The following is a 25,014-nucleotide window of genomic DNA, read 5'->3' on the forward strand; positions in this document are numbered from 1 at the left end:
CAATCTGAGGGTGTGCATTTTCACATGTTTTTGATCAGCTCTTCCCTGATACTTTTCCAAAGTCTTTGCCATATTGTTAGCATCATCTTCATATTTAGCTGCCAGGGGAAAATGAATCAGATGCCACAAATGACTCAAGGGCAATGAAGCCCTAAAGGAACCTTCTGCAGAAAGTTTCTGACTACAGAGCATAAGCCTGCTGTGCTCTGAAGTTCCTTGGTGGAATTCTCCTGTGAAGGCAAACATGTATTTGTTTAATGTAAAGACACCCTACACAGCCTATGGTAAAGAAATGCTATTTTGTGGCTACCACCTTTGACAATGTAGACAAAAGAAAAGCACTTAAGACTGTTTTAAAGGCATTGCAAGGTGAATGATCCTACTGGCCTAGGAAAAACCCACAGGTTAAATTTGCACTTCATGTGTTGCTTGGTTCCAAGCTGTTGCAAGTTTACCTGCTAACCAAGTAACTGTATCACTTGTAAAAACAGATATAGGGTTCCACAGGCAATAACCCTTGATAAAACAGGAGTTTATTGCCTGGGATCTCTGATGCTTCCCTGCATCAAGAGGTCTTGTCATTCATGACTTTCAGTGTATCATCAAGCAAAACCCACTTGTGGAAATGCACATGTAGAGACTGTGCTACACCAGATTTCCACATCCACCACTGCAGCTAAACATATCCAGGGAACTCCAGGCTGGCCTCAACACTTGCAGATCAGTTACAGTAGTGGATGACTCCCTCTGACAGAGATGAGTCTGTTTACAGCAGTTCCTGTATGGGAAGCAAATACTGCACTCACACAGAGCTCACTGCAAACAGAACCACGTGCTACGCACAGCTACACAGCGAGGGCTCGGCTACAGCGGCAGGATGAGGTTATAAGGCAAAATAACAACTGCAGGCTTCAGAAAGGCAGGCTGTAATGCTGATGTGCTTCAATTTCTGGGATGTCATTATTCAATTATTGGCATTGGGATGGGAGAATCAGATTCTCTTTTTTATGTGTGTGCTATCTTTGAATTTACACTTGTCAACATTTAATATAATAGCACAACAAGGTCACTATTCTGCACAATCACGCCGAGATTTTCTCTAAGACACAATCTTTACACCACTATTTTATTTATTCACTTATATCTTCAGAGCACTTATTCGTATGACCAGAATCAACACTGACAATTATAAAAAGAAAGAATGTCCAATACTCACACCCAAGTTTGTATTAGTCTGATAATGCAGACAAAGGAAAAGGCACAGAGGACTTAATTCTCCTTTAACACTAATATAAACTTGAAATTCTGGGTAAATCATTTATGCCAGTGGCAGAAATAGGAAACCTTCACTGTGAATTGTATACCACTACAGAGAGATCTGAACAAAGGAAGGTAAGAGACTGCACAAGTTTCTGCTGAAAAACTGCTGTGCTGAAGAGAGATACTGCTTCTGGTATATAACTGTGCTTTTTACTTTTGTCCTTTTTGCTGAGCACAGAAATACCAATTCTGTTCCCCAAAAGCATGATACATGAGAAATAATAATGAATACAGATATCCTTCAAACCAAGATGGATTTTTAAACACCTTTATCATAAACAGGAGATATTGTTAAAGGGCTATGTAAAAGTACAGATGAGGGGTAATTAGCAGGGTAATGAAACAACCCCAGTGAAGAAGCAGTAAACAGCCCAGAGCAGAAAAGATCTGTCTCTGGGTGCATTTTCAAATTTAGGAGTCTGAACTTTGGCAACTATAACCATTTCTGAACTGGTGGAGTGGCCATCGGGGTTACTTCTGATACCAAGTTATTTCTCAGAGAAACATAAATTTTTCTTGTCTTGGAGGAAATGGATAACAAATGTCATGTAGCTCACACTCCCTTGGACTCTAAGCTTAGTGTCACCTTAAATAGCACTTCTTTCTGAATAGGCCTCTGACAATCAGTAGCATTATCCCTGGAGTCAGCTATTGCTTATGTTCACTTGATCCCAAAATACTGCAGTTTGAGGCAACATTCATTTTTATGCAATTTTATTTGCGCTGTGTAACATTTGCTCTCTCCTATGGGGAGAATCCACAGACAGATGCAGGGAGGAAGGAATGGGAATAGAAGTTTAATAAGGCAGAAGGTAGGCAGGGATGGCAGGGAACATAAGGGGCCAAAGTCTCAAAGACAGTTAGCAACATACACAATATTTACCTGTGGATCCTGGCTCAGGGGGGAAAGTCTGAATTGACAGCTTTAAATGCCAAAAGAAAGACTTTGTCCCGTTCAAAGATTTGGTATGAATACCTGACTGGGGCAGGTGAGAGTTAAGGTGGAAGCAAACTCTTCTCGGTGACACAGACTGAGATACAGAGTGCATGAACAAAATGCAGGAAATTCCAGACAAACACACAAAACTTTCCTATTATGAGGGTGGCTGGGCACTGGAACAGGTTGCCCAAAGATGCTGGGAAGTCACCATCCCTGGCGGCATTCAAGCACAACTGGAGAGAGCCTTGAGCAATCTGCTCTAGCTGGCTCTGCTTTGGGGATAAAGGTTGGAATAGATCATCTCCAGAGCCTCCAAACCCAGAGACAAACCCAACAACCAACGCCAGCTGAGCTGTGCTCATGGGAATGATCACTCAGAAGAGTTTTTGTGGGGCTTTTTAAAAGAGGAAGACCATGTGTAAAAAAAACCCTGTTGCTGTTCAGCAAAGAAAACTGTGTAAGGCTAGATGTAATTTTTCTGGATCTCAAAAACTGACTTGATACTGCTTCATCTAACAGATTGATTTCTAAAGTAGGAAAGCATGGCATTGAAAAAGACAGAAAACAGAGCTGGTTATAAATCTTTCCATAGACAAGGAAACAAGGATATCTATAAACAGAACATTCCAAGGTTTTACTGTAGAGAATGTGTAGTGCCATATGTGTACCTACTAGAACCACTTGGGCTTTTTTAATACTTTTTTTTGCCATTACAAAGAAAATAAATCAGGGCATCTAACGTAAATAAAACATAAAAATAGAAATGGATAGTAAAAACTTTCTGCTAAGGAGAAAGAAATGAACTTGCAACCTTCCATGCTAGCCAGTGGGCCTTTCTTACATATAATGGAGTAATTCCCAGCATAACATGTATTTTCTGTCAATTATAGACAATATATATATCTTAGATATGCATATAGCATGTAGATTTTTTTTTAAAGCCTTCACTACATATTTTCACCTCTGCTAAAGTGTATTTTATTGTTTTTTATTGTTAGCATAAAACTAGCAATAAGCTGTGTCTGCACATATAGTTGAAGAGAAAGTTTCAGGTCCACAGGAGCTGATCTCAATTGGCTGCTTTCAAATGCAAGACAATGGAGAGCTGAAATCATAGCTTTGGGACAAAACATCAGCAAGCTCTGTGCAATCACCACACAAGAGTGGCCAAGTATTATACTGCAAAAACTCAGACATCTCTCTATCCAGTGTAGATAATTACACCAAATTGCACAAAAACAAGGAAGAATGAGGGATAGCAGTTCATTCAGATTGACATCTGTTATTTTGTTTGGTTGCTCTGGTTTGGTTTTCTTGTGTTTTTGTTTGTTTTTGTTTGGGTTTTTTTAATTATGTATAGGTATCAGCCCATGTTCTGGGAAGCTAACCAAGAAATTAAACTTTGTAAATACCACACATATCCAGGTTCATTTTGAAAGATTAAATCCATGTTTTCCAAAGGGGTTGGAAAGAAAAAAGAAAGAAAGAATGGCAAAGTGCAAGCTTCTGAGATGGAATGGTAGTAAAAATCACACAGACTGGATCATAAAAGGAAGGAATGGACAGTACAATATCCAGAACAAGGAACGGATTTGAAGGTTACAATAAATTATACACTAAAGCCAACTGTACAGTTTATTTTCAAGTGGTGTCACTTTATGAAAACTTCACAGAACAGGACCATGTTGCAAATACTTTAGTGAGTATCCTGAGCTGCTATTCGCAATAAGAATGCTTACTGTGGATGAAAAATACAGCAGGAAATCAACCAAAATCACAGGTTTCTGTGATAGAAGCAAATTGTTAAAAAAAAAAAAAGGAAAGAGAATTCAGGGAATACTCATGTAGTGTAAATGCCTCCTAGCTTCACTGACTTCAGTGTACATGTATTGACTATCTCCCTTTAAAATTTTTATCTATTACAAATTTTTGGTAATTCAGCCAATGCAGAATTTAGCATGTGCTTAAATGCTTTGGGATCCATTCCAAAACACATGAAAAAATCAATGCTTTTAGCTGGTTTGGGATGAGGCCCCTGTTAAATATATCTGGGGCTAAGCATCAGCTATTTTGCTAACCAAGTATCAGAGAGAAATAAAGATTTCACAGAGGTAATTTCTGTCTATCTAAGCACTTAAATGCTACTAGTCCATTTAAGACAGGGAGTTTCAAACAGTGTAAGGCAGGAGCATTTGGACACTACAAGACCTGCTTCTTGAAGAGTCCTAAGTGTAGCAGCAGATTATGTTGTAAGTTCTGGGTAAGTACTGGGCTGGACCCCTCATCCTTGTTTGGATCACCTAACTATTTGTGTTCTCTCTGCTTCTGATTTTAATTCACATGAACAGGAGTGACAGGAAAATGTGACTCTACAAATCCTTAACTAGAAAATACAGGTCACACCATTCAGCCATGGAGCTCAAATTAATAATGGTTCTGAAAAATTTTTGTAGTTTACATAAATGGCATGACTGTCAGAGCCATACCAACCTAAGTCTCAACAAAATATTCCAAAAGGCTTCACAATATGAGGCTATGCTACAATGTAATTCATTGCCTAATTATTTTCATACAGTTTCTAAAAGAGAAAGGTTGATAAGAATAGAAAGCTTGGTAAAAGTCTGGTAAAATTGACATGAAAACTGCAATAAAAGAGTAAATACAATTTCAGAGTCAGCCATCTATTTTCACTGCAGCTTTGTGATATTTTGTGAAAGGACAGAATTCCTGTATGCTAAACAATCAAAACAAAAAGATACAACTAAAGACAATACAAATGGAAAACTAAAATAACTATTAAGTTCTAGGTGCAAGTAAAAGGTCACTTGCAGCTTATTTTCTGACATAAAACCAAAGTTACACTATGCTTCCTTTGTTCCATTACTTGCCTAAAATCCATTTCCTTAAAGCAGAAAAAAAATTCCTTCATTCCTGTGAATCAATCTTTAATTATAGTACCTTTGACTCTAAGTCCAAGAACTGGTTCTGCAAAAAAATACAAACAGTGCTTTAAAGATGATGTCAGCATGGCCTGACACACAATGTAGACACATTCATTTGTAATTTCTTTTCACCATAATTACACCTTTTGGCTTCAGGTAAAATCTTAGAAAAGGGAAAGAAATTAATTAACTTATGAGTATCTAGATAGGGCAAGGTGAAAAAAGGCTCAGCTTTTCAGGCTTTCTAATCCTGAATCTATCACCTGGGTTTGTATTTTGATGCTATCACTAATGCTGAAGATTACCCAATAACACCAGCAGTCCCTTTGGTATGAAAACAGATCTAGCATGAGTAGAAATGTAAGAATGGAGTTTTACCAGGAAATGAGACTGCTTGAATTCTGCAAGTTCTCAGGGAGGGCCCCTGCAGGTGGGCAGGCACTGGTGCAAAGGAGGAGCCTTCAGGAGTGGAGGCTGGCAAAGGTGGCTCTCACTCTCCCCATATCCCTCCTTTGGCCCCGGTGCTCAGTCAGGTGGGTGAAGGGGACCTGGTGTCTGGCAACAGCACCTGAGACATCCAGGCATCTCCCCTCAGCTAGGAAGCACAAGGAACACAGCCCTTGCTCAACCCTTGGCCATATTCATACTCAAGTGAGGGCAAATTTCAGAATTTTGGAGTCCTACATCAGGTAGAGCACTTACAGTGCAATTGTGGTGGAACAGCTCAGGAGAACAGCATCACTGAAGCATTGAAATAATTTATTTGCATGCATGAGACAAAAAAGTCTCAATAAAGCTTACTTTCCTGTCCCTCAATTTTCCTTCTCAGTCTCTCAATTTTTTTATTGTTCTTCTGTGATATTCTGAAAAGTTCCACATCATACAGGCAGGTAAAATAGAAAATCAGAAAGCTGCACTTGAAAACCAAAGTATCTAACTGCACATCACAATTTTCCAAAAGAGGTGGGTGAAATAAAATTATTGTTTTAAATGAGGGCCATATCTAAAGACTACTCACACCCACAGAAGAGTCTTATGAAAACACACCTCATTAAAAGTTGCTTCATCCAGACCATCATCAGCCATAAAGGCCTAGAAATAACATAACATAGTGAGTAAGAAAAGAGACTGCACTGAAAACATAACTTCCTGAAAATAATTAAGCAAAGAAAACAAATTCATTACCACTGATGTAAACCCTTCAAAGCTCTGGCAGCCTGAGGTTTCCTGCTCTGCAGCATGATATCCAAGGTTCATTGCAAAGCCCTGTTTATCCAACTGCATTTCTCAGTAGTTCTACCTAATTAACAGTTTGGCAATGAAGGAGGCAATGGGGGAGCGTATATATGTAAATACACCAAAAATATGCTAGGGAACATTAAATGTGTAAAATCAAGCACTGAAAATTTAGGGAAGTGTCAGAATTAGAGTTGCTGTGCAGCCCTAATTGGGCAACCTTGTGTGCATGCACTATGATACTATCTTTAATTACCCGACCACCTACTATTTTTTCCGCTGGACCCCTGCCTGCACTGACTGACATAATGAGCAGCTACTCAATGCCTTTGTTTTCTTGTTATTAGTCAATGTGTCCCCATGCCTCATTTATTGAGCATTATTCACACCCTGCTCTGAGACTTATTAATTTCTGCCTGGGCTGTCATTCGGTACTCACAGTAGCTCCTCCCTTCTCAAATACCATTCTAAAGAGAGACAGCAAAAGATTGTATTAGCCCTGTTCAACTAAGGAGGTCTGAAAAATTTAAGTGAAAGTTATAATTTAAATTAAGAAGAATACACTCACTGGCATACAGAACCTGAAGCAATTAGAATGCTTTGGTAATTTATATGTTGAAATAGTTTTCATTGACTTGAGCTATCTCTGTGCTTCATAAATCAGACCCAAGGGTCTCAAACTAAGCATTCAGAAAGTAAACACATGCAATTAGTAAAAACATGGCTTGATTAGATTGGAATCACATGGAAATTCTGTAACAGAATCAGGAATAAATACAGCAGCCAGCATTAACACTTGACTATGACAGCCTTGCCCTCCATTCCTGTAGTGTCCCAACTCCTTCAGATCTTTTCATTTCTTCAGCAAATGAGGCAGTAGTCCTAACAACTTCTTTATACATTTCCACCCAGCACCAGAAATGGTAAAATCTGGACAATTAATGAGGCTGAAGTTATCCCACTCTGCAGAGCCATGAATACATCAAAGAATTCTGAATCAAAAATGGACAAGTGATTTTATTTATGGCATTCCCCAGATCCTGAACCTTGACTTTGCAACCCTACTAGTATTATGTCAACCTCAAATGTACAAAAGGATATTTTAAAAGCCAAGAAATCTGTCCTCAGCATAAGAGTGACACCTGTGTTGTCCAGCAGGGCCAGAACCCGCCTATTCTCCACACAGATTTCAGCCAGTTGAATTAATACAGCAGTAATGGCAGCAGCAGAGCACCACTCTCTACTTCAGTAGCCACACTATTTTTCCTTTGTAATTATAATGCCATAATTGTTATTGGGAAAATATTTTTCCAACTAGCTCTAGTGAAAATATTTCCCCCTGACCAACTAATATGTTATTAAGAAATAAAATATTCATATTAAAGAAGCATCCAATATTTTTTGTTTAACAGTCATGTTCCAAAATTCATTATGGAAACTAATTAAGTGGTATTTATCAAGACTGTGTTCTAAACTGCTTTTTGTGTCCTTCACCCACCAGTTTTCCATTTGGCAATACAAATTTTTCCCTGGACATAGAAGCCCACCACCCCAGAAGCAAGGCAAAATAAAAGTCTGGAGTTTTGGACTCAGGAGCCCTGAGCTGTGGTCTGTCCTGCTCCTGAGCTGCTTTATGTCTCAGGTAAACGACAACCTCATGGCCCCACTTTGCCAATCTGCAAAACAGAGCTGCTTTGCTGTTATTGTTATTGAAGGAAAGCCTCTCCACCTCAAACCTCTCCACAGGTAATGCTGTTTGTGAAAGGGAAGCATTCAACATGGTCCATGTGGAGAATTACCGTGCCTCCTGCAAGAGCCCTCTTTGCTCCCTGAACACAGGAGCAGTGGAATGAGGCCTCCAACCCTGCAGGTGTGACCCTGCAGGGACTGGGGACCGGGCATGCAGATCAATTCCAGGGAAGCCCAGCAGGGGAAATCTGAGGTATTGGCATGTGCACCATCAGCCAAATTTAAAATTAATCAAAACTTCTTTTTGCAAAGGCCTCTTTAAATTGCCGTGGATTTAGCTACCAGACAGCTCTAGACATTATGCAAGTAAATACAAAGCTCCCGTAACAGCATGATGGATAATGCCTTGCTCAGGTGCTCACTTTCTCTGCACAGCAGGTGCTGAGATATTGGACTTGAAAATTCAAAATATTTAAATCAGAAACTCTATGCAGATACATGTTCTAGAGGAATGATTTCAACCGAGTATTCAAAGTATAGAGAGGCCATTGCAATGCTAGTAAAACATAATTAGCAAGTGACACATCATTTACTTATTAATTGTATTTCTTTTGTACCAACGCTTACAGGAAATGCAGCAAGACAAAAATTATAATCAGCAAAAATCTTTTCTGATGACAGGTGTTCTCTCCTATTAGCTCTGCAAAACATATGAATCCTGAAAGAACGACATTTCCTTTCAGTTTTGCCTAGCAGTGTGCATAAATAAAAACGTTAACTGCCAGGACATAATTTTCAGTATGCTTGTCTTACTTCAGATGTGTGTTTTCTGTTTGGAGCACAGCTGTTCATATTTCCCAACATGAGCTTCAGTGCTGTAAATATCTTCTCTATTGAGGGCTACTTTCCTAAACTGCTGCACAGGGGCCACGTGCACAAATTGTGTTAGTGCTAATGTAAGCTGTGTGCATGCAAATCCATGCACGGCACTCAGAAAATGCACACCACAGACCTTGACCCCAACGCTTTGCCACTGAACCAGAATTGCTCTATTTAAAGCTGTGACTGTGACATAAATCAGGTTTTTCAAAAGGTTTTTATTCAGCTAAAAGAACTCATTCTGTGCTAAAATTTAAATAGCTCAGGCTGCAGAACTGCATTAATGAAGCAAATTACTCCCAGCAACCTGGAAAACAAAATAATTTGGAAACTGAGGACTGTCTGGGCTTTATTGCTACATTTTTTTCAACAGTTAGAACTCTGTGCTGTGTTAAGCTCAATTTCTTCACTTCTGAATCTCAAAAACAAGTCCTTTGCCTGTCAGCATAACACAGCTGGCAGCACTATTGCCTCTCCACTGGAAGGTCAGGGATTCACATCTCTGACTGAGCCATGGGCTTGTGTCCAACGCTGACACTGCAGCAGAGGTTTGGGGGATGTCTCTGCACAGCTCGAGCTGCCTGCATTCAGATGAGACACCACAGCAAGGTCACTGCTGCCCACCAGTGGGGACCACCTGGGTGAAAGGTAACAGCTCCACGGCATTTTTCTCAACAGCAGGACATAAGCACGATGGCTTTAAGAAAGATTTGCTTCTGACAAATAGCTTTGGGTATCTGAGAATCTTTGGAAGGAATTGTTAAACAAAATAATAGAAATCCATGGGCTATCCAAACCATGCCAACAATATTTCCTTCCTTACTCTGCAAAGCTTTCTTTGTTTAAGAGAAAGGGCAGCCTCCTTCTAAGAACAATGAGAGCACAGAGTTCAAATACACATTATTACATTTTGTATAGACGGGGCATATCTTGTACATTTTTAGAATCACAGATTCACAAATTTCCAGTTTTCTGATGGAAAATTTGCAACAATAATTACCAGTTATATTTCAGTCACTCTTTAGGAAGAGGGGGGGAAATGCAAGAAGCATGAGCATGGGAAGTAAAAGCTATTTGTGCACTTTTCTCTGAGCAGACAAGTGGATTCTATGGCTGGTGACAAGAGTGGTGGCTGGTGGCCATCTACCCACTCTGTGCCCCAGCTTTATGGGACTACAGGGACAGAATATGATGAACAGACCATCTCTCACAGGATCAATCTATATTGTAAGACCAAGAGCAGAAAGAATGGCACAACTCCTGATGAACGTAAGGCAGGTGCTCTGAAGGCAGTGAAATATCACATCTTTGAGTAAGAGCTAGAACAATACAGAGATAACCTTAGAGTGTCATGGGAGCAGGGCTACTGTGCCTGGGAGCCTGGGCAGTCACTGAAATCTCCCTCTGTGATCAAGGATTTCATCTATTGCTCATGGATTACAAACAAGTAAGAAGAAGATTTGTTTTGTTTTGTTTTTAAATCTGACACTGTCTGAAACAAAGACAAGTCTAGAAAGCAAATTCTGGGTATAGCAAGAGATTTGATTTAAAAAAAAAAAAGAATCTGAGTTGATTTGAAGGCCAGAAATTACAAAATATGTTTTTCGTTCCAAGAAAGCCCTCACAAGGAAATTGAGAGGACTTGCATCATTTCAGGTATTAGTAAAATAGAGCTCTTCATTCTGTTAATTTGAGAAATCCCTATGATTGAGAAATCATAGGGAACTTCATTTCAGGTATTAGTAAAATAGAGCTCTTCATTCTGTTAATTTGAGAAATCATAGGGAACCCTCAAAAAAGGAAATATGTTGTCTTATCCATTCATGTGACAGGAGACATAAAGATAAAAGAATATCAGATAAAAACCAAATAGGACTGAAGTTGTATTTGACCACAAGTGGAAATGAGAAGCAAAAAATAATATATACATAGTAGATAGTGGAATAAAATTAAACACACAAATAAAATTGCTGCATCTATAAAAATAAAAAATACACATATACTTAACATCCATCATGGGAAAAATTCCAGTGAAGTTACAATTAGATTTTGAGGGCAATTTCAGCAGCAACCTATTTCATTTCTATAACACTATAATGATTTCATCAGTAACAAATTCTCTAGGTAGTATCACACTGGAAAGTTTAAGGATGGCACCATTAAATAGCATCCATAATTGTTACAATCAACTACATATTACACAAAAGGGTGCATTTCCAGATGACTTTTAAATGTACCAATTTACCAGATTAGCATTTTGCTGAAAGAAACACTCAGAGCCTTCAAGAACCTATTACCTATGGACCAAAGCTCATGTCAAGTCTATTTTCTGCTGCAAAAATAAACTGGGCAACCTTTCACAATAGAACTTATAGCACAGCTGAAAATATTACAGATTACTGTGTACTGTTCTGTTATAGAGGGGCAAAACATGGGGGCTTTAAATGCCTCTGACACAGGGCTGGGTAAACTGATATGCTGAATATATGCAGGCATTTCCTTTGCTCTTACAGCTATTGCATGGAGCTGTGACCTGTGCTTTGCAAAGGCAGACAGGATTTGGGCTGTAAACCTGCCAAAACAGGCACCTATTAAACAGGAAAGGAATCTTGCAGATACACACACAGGTCCCACAAAGCATGAGGACCTGAGGTTTCACTTCAAGTGGTGCCAGGAGCAAACCTAAATGCAGTCAAGAAACACCCTTCCCCTCTCAAATCACCACAGTCATTAAACAATAGACACTGCCTCTGTGTTGAGCACTTTTAAAATAAAAATCATGCTATTTCAAATACAAATCAGTAGAACTACTCTTGGACATCCTTAGGTAGATAAATACTTCACAGCATCTAGAAATAACTAATGGTTGTACAGAGAGATAGATACTTATATTGGAAAGAAACAAGAAAACTACATTCATGAATCCTCTAGGAATTTAAAAACTCAAACAGATTTTAAGATGTATTATGCAATAATCTCACACATCTAACACAGAAATGCCTCTTAGTGATATGTAGTTGCTAAAATTATATTTATGTTTATAAAGATCTTGCCAGACAAACTAGATTTTTCAAAGAAAAATTACATGCTTAGTGAGTGAAGGGAAATTACTAGAGGCATTCTTCCATTTACTAAAGACTGATAAAAAGACAGATTTTCAGGAATTCAGAATACAGCTTCCTAGATAATTGAACAATTAATCTGAATGTACAAGAAATACAAATGTATATACAAATCAAGTGTTCTGAACATAAAGTGAACCTCTAATTTCTTAACACATCCATTCTGTTATTCATTATGAAAACTGTTCCTCTAATGAAAAAGGGCATTTAAACTGCAAGAACACTAGTACAGACTGAATGGGAAAAATTATGACCAAATATCCCATTTTCAAGAATAACTTAAACTACTATAAGATTTCTGATGAGGACTGAAACAAACTAAGGAGGAAAACCCCTACAAACCACAAACCAACCGACCAATAAAAAAATCACCTTGCCTTTTAGTGCTGTACTTTTATTAATTGGCCTCATACAACACCATATTTGTGATCTTTTCCTTGCTAAACCTGCCTTACTTTCACAAACAATCTTCAGGAGAAAATAAATGCAATGGTATTTGTAGAAAGAGTGCACAAGCATGAGGGAAGTCACATGGTGAGCACCACCTTGGAAAACAATGAAGCAATTCATCTCATGGAAAAAGATCCAAGACATAATAGGAAAAATAAATCCAAGGTAATTTGATATCTAGAAACAGAGTGACCATGTTATGTCATCTCCTCTCTTCCATTACAGCTCAATCCCATACTGAGTTCTAGGAAACTGAACATCAAGAAGTGAGGAAAAATTTGGCTCTTTCTATGAATGATTTAGAAAAAATAAAGGAGCATTTTGCTTGATAACATGGTGATAAAGGTGAAACTGCAAGTGTCCATACACACTGGAAGAAAAAAGAGAATAAGAACCAGAAACATCTCAGATCTTTAAAGAAGCAGGAAATAAAGACATGCAGACAGCTGCAGTATTTGCCATATCTCGATCTCAGAAAATACTCAAGTGGTACCACATGATCTTCTAAGGGATGTGGGCAAATGTCCAAGAATTGCAATTATAGCAACGGGCAGGTTAAAACCTGAGATAACGTGGAATATGGGTCAATCACCTACTAGCAAGATGATGAGTGGCCAATTGGCTTCTTTCAACTCTAGATTTTATTTTTTGTATATGAAACTATTTAGCACACACTGAAACTAGCAGGAAAATGCATGCATTATTCATGCTATTTGTGGCAGCCAAGCACTGTAGTTTCAGTGAACAGGACTGGAAGTAATACCAGAGGAAACAGAGACCTTAGAGGAAGACACTAATCTCAGAAAACTCAGAGTGTCACTGTAATTTTTTTTAAGGGTTCTGTTATGGTAATAGTTATGTTTGCAGAAAATTATTTCTGTGCTATTCAGATAAACAGCCTCACAGAGGGCCATTTCTTCCCTGGGAAATGAAGAGTGAATAACACCTACCAGAATGGGAGCAAGCCATTTAAGAGCAAGTGGAAGGAGCTGGTTCCTATGTTATTATCAACAGCCTATACATAACAAATGATCAAACGATTTAGATTTTACAGCAGAACTTACCTTGCACTGCAGCCAGCAGAGGTGGCAACTAATTTTAAACAGGAAACAATATCACCCCTGTCTATTACTTGAAAATTACTTCTCATCCACAATTATCTGTCAGTTTTGCCTTCTCATTTTCAGCTATCACCAGCCCCCATACCTAGAGAAGTCCTTTCTCCTTGATGCTTATGCTTAGCTCCAAAATAATTTATTAGGAGTTACACATGCTTATCAAAGACAGACAGGATTCATGCAGAAATTAATGGCAGCCTATAGAAGCTGCTATATATCATTATATAATACATGCCAGCACTGCTGTCACAGTACGTGGATTGCCTCATCCTTTGTCAATCAGAATGAAGCATTAGTGCTGTGCAAAGATTATTTTTGTTGTTGTTCTGACAATAAAGTTCTGGCTGTAATACAATGGTAATAAGGGATAATCCATCTGGGATAGTAGATTCACAATCATTTTACGTCAATATGACTATAACATTTTAATTTTTAAACACGACAATAAGTAACTTGACCAAAAAATATTACTTGGTCTTCATAAACATGAATCCTTTACAAACATGATGATCCTGAAGCAGTCAAGAATACTTTGGTCTACATCAGCAGCAGGACAGAAATTGAGGCAAGCTCATCAGAGTTCCAGCCTGTTCCTCTGCCCACTCCTTTCTCAGTAAAAGATCAACACTAATCATCATTATTTGCCTTACAATAATGTCATCAGCTCCATCCATTGTCACTGATATTGACGGTGACAAGACACATTCCACACCAAGGGCCAGCTGGAGCAGAAATGAACAGGACAGCTCCAGAGCGACCTCATGAGCATGGAGGATCCCAAAGGATGACCCCACTACCTCCAAGGCACTCCTTTGGGACTTTTTGAAGGTCTGCCATGGAGACAATTAATGAAGAAGCACCATCTGCTATGTGTGAGAAAATTGCATTTTTCTGGCTTTTTACCGGAGAGCTGGTTCAGCCTTGGAAACGCTAAAAGGGCTGCACTCAGCCCTTGGGAAACACTGACATGGCTTCAAATAAACTTTTTTTGGGCTCACTCCATTTGAAAAAGAAGTCATTCTAGTAAGGACATCAGAAAGAAACTTAAAAAGAACTCTAAGACACAACTTTGCCACAGGTTCTTCTGCTTTGAAAACTATTTCCAGATGCTCTCCAAAGCCTGCTACCAGAAGGCTGGATCAATATATTCATCTTGAGGTCACATCTTGACTCCATCAGGAATCAAACCTTGAGCAGAATGCAGCAGTAGGTGGCTCAAGAAAAGCCTCTTATCTCCTAAATCTCCAATCTATGCCTTCAAAGCATAAATAGTAATATATTTTGGAGGAAGAGGAAATCTGATGATCTAGTGAAAGAAATTCTTGCCAGTAAAGGGCAAGCCAAACTGGAGGGGAAGCTGAAGAAAAATCAGCAGTTTTGGACAACAGGAACTGGCTCTAAAAAGGAAGAGCTAATAGGAAATAGGATCGACATTACAAATCTTTTACATGTTAGGAATAAGATGACACAAGAAACTGTATTGTAAGCTGGAAAATGTTGATAAATCAATAAAATTAATTACACACAAAGCACCTGAAAACAAAACTGACATCCATTGATCAATTCCATAAGACACTGTATGTCATCAAATACAGGGTTATTGTTTTTACCTAAAGGCCAGACTTTATCCTTCACCTTGGTATTTAATTTCTGTTGTAGGATATTTGCCAGTGCTGATCTAAGCTTTCAGTGTACTGCCCTGGAACTACTCTGGAGTGAGTCCTGTGCATGCAGTCAAGCATTTCATAGGAGACTGAAGGCATCTGTGTAAAAGCTTAGAAATACACTTTTTCAACTTGATGCACTCCAGAAATTATATTTTTCTCTTTACAAATGTGAATCCTAGGTACCAACACTGAAAGAGGCAGAAAGGAGGGAAGGTGGTAGCATCACTGAACTAGAACCAGGGAAATCAACCCAAACCAACTTGCACTTTGGCTAGTGTAATACTAATATGAGACCCCTGAGTGCTCTTTTCAGTCTCTAACTGGAACAAAGCAGGTTCCATCCCCTGGAGAAATATTGATCTAAGACTGGTAGCATTTTCATCAATTTCAAATCCAAAACTCTGGCTCCTAACTACAAGAAACTCTTAAAGACAAATTCAAGAAGTGCTACTTCAAAAAATGATGTTATTAGTTGCAGAAAAAAGGACTTGCCTGCTATGAAAAGGTAAAGGCAGTAATGTGCACCCCTGGGGTTGGGGATTAAAAAGGAGAATGAATTGTTGTTATTAAGAGGACAATCCCAAAATCACTCTAGTAATTTCCCTGTTTGTTTGGGGATTTTCATTTAACATGGTATTTATTCATCTAATGGGCCAACTGCTTTTCTAACTGAGAGATTCCTGTAATCTCTGACTAGCTCAATATGGAAAATATATCAATTAGAGAGAAAGAAAAATAAAGATGGAAGAAAGAAATATTGCAAGTAATACAGAACTTCATTTTTCTCCCTCCTACCCCTTCCCAGACTGAATTGGTCCCCATTTCAGGATGCAGCTGCATGCACACCATTGGCAATGAACTTTCCAACATCGGTGGGAATACAATTTATTGGTTTTGAGGTAGTTACAAAATTATTTGTGATGAGTACACAAAATTTTCAGCTAAAACCACAGAAAGTATAACTCCTTGTAACAGATACTGTTAAGTCTATTAAGTAAAGCTCTAATAAGCACACTCTGCCAGCATAGTAATGCCATTAATGGGCATGAAGTTTTTGATGTAACACTCATACAGGTCTCTTACAGACCAAGTAACACCTATTTGGCAGTATGGACTAATGTATTCAGCCAGACAAGAGCAAGTATCCCAAGAAAAGCAATTATTGCTGGTACAATTTGCATCTGCTCCAAGAGGGTCTCTGAGCTCATTTCTCTCTATGGAGCACTTACACCAGTCCACCTGTTCCATCCTGGTTTGAGAGCAGATAGCACAGATTAACAGCTCAAATATGCATTTAAGGTTCACATTTTAATCTAACAAAAAGCCTAAGAGAAAAGGCTCATGTGAATGAAACTTTCCACCCACTCAGAACAATACAAAAGACAAAACTCTGTGCTCAATCCGCAGAGCCTCACAGCAGAACCTGAAGCTGCCAAAGGCAGGCTGTGACAGATGGCCATGGGAGCAAACTTGGAAAGCAAAGGCTTTCAAGGAAGATGGCTGTGGCTTTAAAGCTAACTAGAAATTGGCACGGCTGTCAGTGTTAGGAGTCTGTCTCTTGAGCGAGTTCTAGCTGCTGTGTTTACATGTGCACCCACACGCGTCTGTGCGCGGCTGGCACGCGGCTCCCTGCAGGGAAGCATTAATAGCTCTGGGTCAGCTCTGGGCCGTGCATCCCTGCCAGAATAGCTGTGCAGGGCAAGAGCTCAAAGAGCTGAACTCACTGACTGCCACAGCCAGCAGGAAGCCCTTGTGTAGGAACAATTATAAGAGCAGAATTCCATTTTTAGTGGCTCCTTTACTCTGTGGTGTATTTTATACACCAGTACAAAGTGTACCTCAGCTGCCATCACTAAATCCAGAACTAGTGACACTCTGCTGCAATAGACATCTTGAATCTCTGTGAGAAATGGACTCCAAGTATAAACTCAGGAGGGTGACAATGCCTTGTTTTGATGAAGGCATCCTCATTTTTAAACAGCAGTTGTGGGAGGATATTCAGGGAAGAAATGAGAGGGCACTGCTCTCCCAGCTGATGAACTGGAACACCAAGGAGACACCTTGCCTGCCACTAAAGCAAAACAGCCCATCCTTCAACTGGCAACTATTACTGACAAAAGCTAAAATCATGTCATGGTAACAGAAGTAACTGCTCACCCAGAGTAAAATCAGCAAGTTCCTCCTTCACCCCCTTGACAAGCCTCACTCTCACCTGCTCATTACATCTTTCCTAATTTCCCCAAAGGTTTGGTCTCACTCAATAATACATTACACCAAACCTCTCTGCTCTTTTCTTTACTAGTCCAAAGAATACTCCATTCCTTCCTCCTTCACCCCCTTGACAAGCCTCACTCTCACCTGCTCATTACATCTTTCCTAATTTCCCCAAAGGTTTGGTCTCACTCAAGAATACATTACACCAAACCTCTCTGCTCTCTTTTCTTTACCAGTCCAAAGAATACTCCATTCAGTTTTCTGGTCCACCTGCCATTCAAACTGAAACAGAAGACTGCTGACAGAAATTTGCTTATCAAGCTAGCTAACTGTAAAAGCCGGCTTTTCTTCTGAAAAGATTTTTCAGATTTTTTTCCAGATGATCTCCAGTCAATTTTCTAGGCGTCGTGTCTTCTCTCTTTTAGGGAGACATTGTTCAGACTTTTCACATGGAGAACACAACTGGCATCTTCTCAAAAGGGAGACTAACATTAGCTACTATACCCCTACCCTTCAGCAGCAGTAGAAAAAAAATCCTCAAGAAGGTGGAAGAAATCTCTGAAAATTACACATAACCAAGGTGGATGGCAAATCTTTGATACCAGTAACCTTCTGCGATATAACCTCTAAGCTCCATTCAACAGATCAATCCAGCCCATGACTGCATCGCAGACATTTATTTCTACCAGCCCAGGTTCTTTAGGGATTGACTTTTGAAGGCACAGCTCACTGGCTGATAGTAATCTCTTCTCAAGTCCCTTAGCCTTTTTTTTTTTTAAAGCAGAGCTGCCACACAGGCAGCACTGCTTGACTCATCACACTGAGGCTCTGTGTGGAGCAGATTTAATTCCTCTATATAGAATACTTGATATATTTATCCTGGCACTTGACTTTTTCCTCATGAGACACCATCAGAGTTGTGGCAGCTTTAAAAACCTAAGCTTATTCCATATATACAGAAAGAAAATGGCTGAGCTGGCAGGATTTGCTCCACTGAGGACACACATTATCTGTGCTCCCTTCTCTCCTGTAGGTTCATAACAGCCTGAGTGGTTTCAAGTGGACCTTGCAGCTTATTTGGATCATTCTCTCTTCTTCCAGGCCAAAAGAGGGTTGGAAGAGGAAGAGGACAGTGAGGATTCTGGTGAGGTCTATCTGTTTAGTGAGATCTATCTCTATAATAGATGTGCTCCTGGAGTTTCTCATTTGGTGGTTAAAGTCCTTGGCAGGAATTTTATTTCTGAGTGTGTGCCTATCACTCCCAGAGCCAGGAATGGGAGTTCTGGTACAGTCAGGAAACACAACGGGGCAGGGGGACAGGAACCACCAACCCCTCCACATGAAAGTCTCTCAGAAGTTTAACAGACAATGTGATTGTCATTTAAAGTCTTATGTAACTAATCCTTCTGCAATACTTCCAAAGAAAATTGTTCCTGAAAATTTATTAAATGGAAGCAGAAAAATATCCAGAAGATACTGCATGTTTAGTTGTACTTTCATTTGTACTATCATTACATTATTTCTGAGGCTGAAATAATGAGTAACTGTGATTAAAAAAAGTGTCTTAGAAGGGATATAAATGATTAATTACTATGAAACAAATGACCTTTTACTACCAAAATATCCTGTGAATTCTTAAGCTGTAACATCAAACAAGATGCAAAAGGAAAAGACAGGACAGAAGTCATCCACGTGTCAGAAATTAAATACTAAAGTAGCTTTCTGGCACAGGGAGTTTTGGCTGAAGTAGCTTTTTAGCCTCTCTAGGACCCAGTTTTTTCCAAGCAGAGTATGAAACAAGCATCTCTGGAGTCAGCTGAACACACCATTCAAGTTCATAGTCTGGTACCTTCTCTTCTGAGATGAAACCCAAAGCTGTTCTCCAGTAGCTCTCCAACAGTCTGCACTGACACTTCATAGTGTCATTTTCATCCATTACTAACTGAGGCAAAACAAACCTTCCCAAGCTGGTTTCTAGCTTTACATTTTTATACTATTTCTTATAAAACTTCAATATTTTTGAAAATTTTTTCTTACTTCCCATGTTGGGAGATGAACTAATATTAAAATATCAATCTCATTCTTTGCTTTCCTTATGATATTCTAATTTTGTTTTTCAAATTTTGTAAGAAGGTGGTGTCTCATGGTCGCTGTGGGTCCATCTAATGATTACTTATAACACTTTGACAACTATGGTTTTGCTGTTGGTGAAATTGTATGTGCCTTATCTTACAGCCAGAGACCAGACCACAGCCCATATTTCTGCATGTTATGTTAATTTTCCTCTACATTTCAGGTAATTTTTAAGTCTACTAAATTTATTGTGCTTTAAAAAAAATAGTAAAAAGGACAATACAAACATACATAAGGTCTGTAGACTCCTGTTAATATTCATATCTGAGATATTTCATTTGTGGAAACCTCCATTCATTTAAGCCAAGTTCTACTACAGAACTTCTGGCAAAAAGGAAAAAAAAAAGGAACCAGATTTAGGCAGTCCAGTCACCTATGTTTGTGGCTGTGTGTGCCACAAGTGGTGAACAATCAATGCTTGTACCTAGGTCTGTTCAGATTAGGGACAAGATGGTATGGGATAATATGATCCAAATGTATTTCTTCAATATCAGTACAATACTGGTGAGTTTTTCAGTTATGACAGGATTTTTAAAAAGTCTTAAGTGCTACAATGCACATTCCTTTTATCGAGTGCTCATCACTGTAATGCAGGATTCTTCAACGTTCACAACACAAAGGCTCTTTGGTCCCTCAGAATTCATTTCAGAGGAAGCCATTAGATCTCACAGCTGCAGTTTAATGCAGGGATTTTAGGTCATCTCAGAACTTACCCTTTTCCAAGAACAGTTTTAATCTTTGTTCAGTACTTGAATATACTTTTATAATTATGCTTCAAGTGTTATTGCAGCTATATTTCAGATTTTACGCATGTAGGAAAATGCTATATTATTTTAATACTGATGGTAGAGTAAAAATCTATTCAATATTCACCTTTCAGGAAGCACAATCAAATATCCAAGAACACTATTAGACTTGCCTAGCATAAAGTTTCAAACTGCTAATGGATTTTAAATTGATGTCATAATGCTGCAATTTAAATACATGATGTTCATTAATTTTGCCAGAACTCTTTGTAGAGTAGGAGTGGTATGAAAGAAGAAGGAAGGTTATATTTTCTCTACCTGCTTCTTTTTATCTGCTTCCCCATTTTTGATATACAAAAAAGAGTCATTACATCAGCTTGATGTGGGTGGGGGTGTGAAGTTTATTCCAATAGATTTCAATTGGGTAACCACCGTGGAGTTGTATCAAATTAATATTTTCTGTGAAAAAAAATCACCAGGAATAGGATAAAAATAACTAACACATGATAGGCATGACATTTCCTAAAGACAGATTTCATGGGACCTCCCACCAAAAATCCATAGGCACAAAGTGGAGGAAATAAGGGAAAGAAAGGTCATCTTGTTCATACACCTCCTTCCCACTGAAAGGTCAACATTCATGTACTGAGAGAGACAGCAATATTGCAAAACAGGCAGCACAGCTTCCCACAAATCTCAAGGAGTCACCTTGGATGTGGACATTGAAAAGGGAAAAGAGATCACATCATGGAAGGCTTCTACAAGATCTTCTCCTGCTGAGGGGAGTGAGAGTGGGCTCTGGATGCAAATTTTCTAGGTGAAGAACTCCCTATTTCAGAAATATCTCCAAAGAGAAACTATAATGTGTCTAGACATAGTGGCCCAGTATATACAACACTTCACATCTATTTGTATTTCAAATCTAATATATTTACTGTACATAAAGACAGTTTTCCCAAAGCTGTTGCTATGGCTACAAATCAAGGAAACCATAGCAACAACCCTGTATTATGTACAGCCTTAATTGTGGATTAAGTTACGTCTCTCTTTGCATTTTATATTAAATACCCCAATACATCTAGTTTTAGTATTTTTTTTCACTTTTTAATAATAAAAATTCCACAATACTACAGTGTCAAGTCAAATACACAACACCCTTGAAAAATGTCTTTACAGCATTATTCTGATCATATCTAGTAACAGCCACATCATTGTTTTTTACTTGAGATAAACACTAATGTTCACATCATCATATTTCTTGATCTTTTAAATACAAATTATTAATCACTACCATTTTAACCAAGTAATTGATTTTACATCATCTCATAAGATTTTTCAAGTCTCATCTCACTCAGTCCTACCCCCAAAAAAACCAGCTCCTCCTAACTTAAACTTTCATTGCTATGGAAAAGTTTGGGGGGTTGGGCCTTTTTTAGTTTGGTTTGATTTTCCTTTTTCTTCAGAAAGTAAGTATGCAATAGAGAGACAGGAAAGGCAGAGAAGTAATTCATTCTAGATTTTCTAGCTTCCTGTCACTTCAGATGACTGACTGGGTTGGTGGCAAAATATCCTAATTCCTCTGGTTTGTTGGCCTTGCACTTTTAAGTACACTAAGGAGTTGGCATGCAGCCAGACCTTGGAGTGCAGCCTGAGAGGAACAGGTAAAGGAGAACAGAGAACAAATGTGGAGAAAAGAAGAAGGATGTTAGAAGTGGCTGAGGAACAGGAGGGAGTGCTATCAGACAGCAGGAGACACCAGTGGGTGGCAGGATTCAAAAGACACTCTAGGAGAATATGAGCACATTCAACAAGGAATTCATTCAAAGAATTCTGTAAAAATATTTCTTCAATATAAAAGAAGAGAAAAAGCCAAAATTCACATCTCTAAAAGCCTTCCCTCCTATCTTCCCTTCCATCACTTTATTTTCTGATAATCCATTGTGGTACTGTTGCCTCACACCATTTGGTCCTTGACAAGACACCATGTGTCCCATTTTGCAAAAAACTTGGCCACATCTATTTGGAGCATTAGCCTGTCTCACAGAGTAGACTTTTCTGCTTATCTTACATACCACAGCAGCACAAAAAAACCTAGAAAATATATAACTTTATGAAATGAGCAGAAATCCAATGTATTTGACACAATAAACTAATAATTGAGGGTTTTATGGCTATATTAATACAAATAGTATACAAATGCCTATTTGACCAAGTAATATGTGTTCTAAAAATCACAGTCTGAGAAAGCTATGAGTGTGAGTTACGAACATGAGCTATGTGAAAGCTTTTCATGTGAGCATCACAACAAAAGTTCCCCCACACAGGGAATAATTAAGTCAAAAGTTAGTGCATTTACAATTAACAAACCACGTTCAGGTTCTTCATTATCATTTTAATTAACAAATATTAATGTAATCTGCAAATACAACAGGGAAAACAACTAAAATTTACTAAGTTTAAGGAGTCCTTCATGACCCAAGCCAAATTGAGACAAATGTGCTACAAATCGATACCGGTCACCAGCTTTCAGGACATTCATTTCCATTTACTGTTAGAACTTCCAAGCGTGTTATCAAATTTAAGAATGAATTAAGGCCCTCACAAACTACTTCTAACCTCTGATGAAGGCAATGGTGAATAAAAATGGATTAGCATGCTCCTCTCCTCTGCAGTTATCAGTTCAGGCTGATAGTGATCAAGTGACCATGGCAGCTCTGCCTCATTCAGATTCCACACCTGCCAGAATGGCAACAACCCCAGGACATGCAGAACATGCTGCCCTACCATTTCTGAGGGATGAGGATGCTGGATGAAGCCTTAACCCCTCTGAGCTCAACAGCACCTCCCATTCCTTTCACTGGGACTACGATTCACAGCTGCACAGTTCTCCTTTCAGGTGCTTGTCTATTTTCTGTTTTACAGATAACTTACTTTGTCCTCCAAAATAGTGCTCAATCTTACAGGAACAATGATTAAAAGCTATATATGTTTAAAAGGAGCTGCCTCCTAAAAATTGCCTCTCTCTCATTCTGACTGTCACATTTAACTCACCAAAGGTAAGATAACTAACTAGTCCAATAGACTTACAGGACTAAATATATTGAAGTGGTGAAGTATTTTCATTCTCTATAAAGCTGTTATGTGAATGAATTTCACTCATTAATAACTGCAATTTTATAGGAAAAAAAACCTAGGAGTTAATGGAAGTCTAATAGTGTTTCTCATGACTGACAGTGCTGTAACTGATCACAAACTATAGAAAGAGTTCCATTTTTATGTTACCTTATTTTGAAAGACTCCGATTTACAAATGTTACAAAGAGAGAGGAAAAGTCTGAAGAAAATGCACCACCACCACCAAAACCCAAGAGTGGTGCTAGAAATTTTGACAACTAAGACACTTTAAAGCAGGAGTCCCTATAAAACCTAATTTCATCAGACATGTATTTTCATCACACAGCAAGTATTTTGCAAAGCAGATACATATCGGTGAGTTTTAAAGTACAGAATGCAAATACATACCTAGTTTTGAAGTAGCTATCAAGTATTAATGCAATTCTTCCAGAAAAATCCAGTAAACCTCTAGCTTTATACATTCACTAGACTCACATATGCTCATTTCACATACCACTCTCTTTTCCTCTTTCATGCCCATACAAACAAAAGTAATCTACTTCTTCTATGGGAAGCCCAAGCAAAATGAAACATTTTTAGGACCTTATTACAACAAACACAAGAAAATTCCCTTTTGCATTAGAGGGATTGAAGGATTGAAATTAAGCTGAAAGATTTTCTTGTTTGTATAAACAAGTTTTCACTCAATAAAGGGTGATTTTGAGGTCAGTTCACTGCTCTCTCCACTGCAAACATGACAGAAATTTTAAAAATGTCAAAGCTCATTTAAGTGGCATCAGACTTCCAAAATAGCCACTTTGCTCAGAAACACCCTTGTTCAGTTTTTACAATGGGCAGGTTGCAAAAAAGCATTAGATGGGATCAGAGAAAAAGAAACCTACTGCTCCATTTGGCCAGATTGTTAGAGCCAGGTCTTACCTCTTGTGTCTTTACATTTATATATCCATAATGAGTTTTCAGAGGCTGCCTTTGGCCATTAGAAAATGGGATCCACTTGACTCTGGTTTGTCCAAAGCAGTTTAGGATCAAAGGGAAATTTACTTCATTTGTGAGACGAACGATGATCAGACAGAGGAATGCTGCAACGAAACTCACGGCAACAATGGACTTTCTCTGTAATGAAAAGAAGAAAGGAATTAAATTATTAAAATTGGGAGTCAGTTTTAATAAAAAAATACATATCTTCAATTGGAGGATGAAGGAAAAACACTTGAGAAAGCTTTACGTGAAATTATTCCTTTGGTAGTCACCTTGCTGCAGGAGCACAAGGAGACAGGTGACTGGATTGTTTTATTTCAATAAATTTGCATTTCAGAGGTTTGCAGAGTTTCTTTTAGAACTGGTTGCAAATGAGTCAGTTTTGCTCACAAAAAAAAAGCACCTTTTTAAAGGTTCAAAAAACATCTATCAACTTTAAATTTTAT

General features: G+C 38.5%; 1 protein-coding gene across 1 annotated transcript in view; it reads right to left on the minus strand.

The window, feature by feature from the left end:
* Window positions 1-25,014, minus strand: part of ST6GALNAC3 (ST6 N-acetylgalactosaminide alpha-2,6-sialyltransferase 3) — a 236,268-nt gene that overhangs the window by 92,634 nt on the left and 118,620 nt on the right. The window contains exon 3 of the mRNA XM_039711497.1: window positions 24,509-24,703. Within this exon, the coding sequence (XP_039567431.1) occupies window positions 24,509-24,703 (195 nt within the window). The remainder of the gene's footprint in view (window positions 1-24,508; window positions 24,704-25,014) is intronic.

The sequence above is a fragment of the Passer montanus genome, unplaced genomic scaffold, assembly GCF_014805655.1.
Source record: "Passer montanus isolate IOZ18808 unplaced genomic scaffold, ASM1480565v1 scaffold25, whole genome shotgun sequence".
Taxonomy (NCBI): domain Eukaryota; kingdom Metazoa; phylum Chordata; class Aves; order Passeriformes; family Passeridae; genus Passer; species Passer montanus.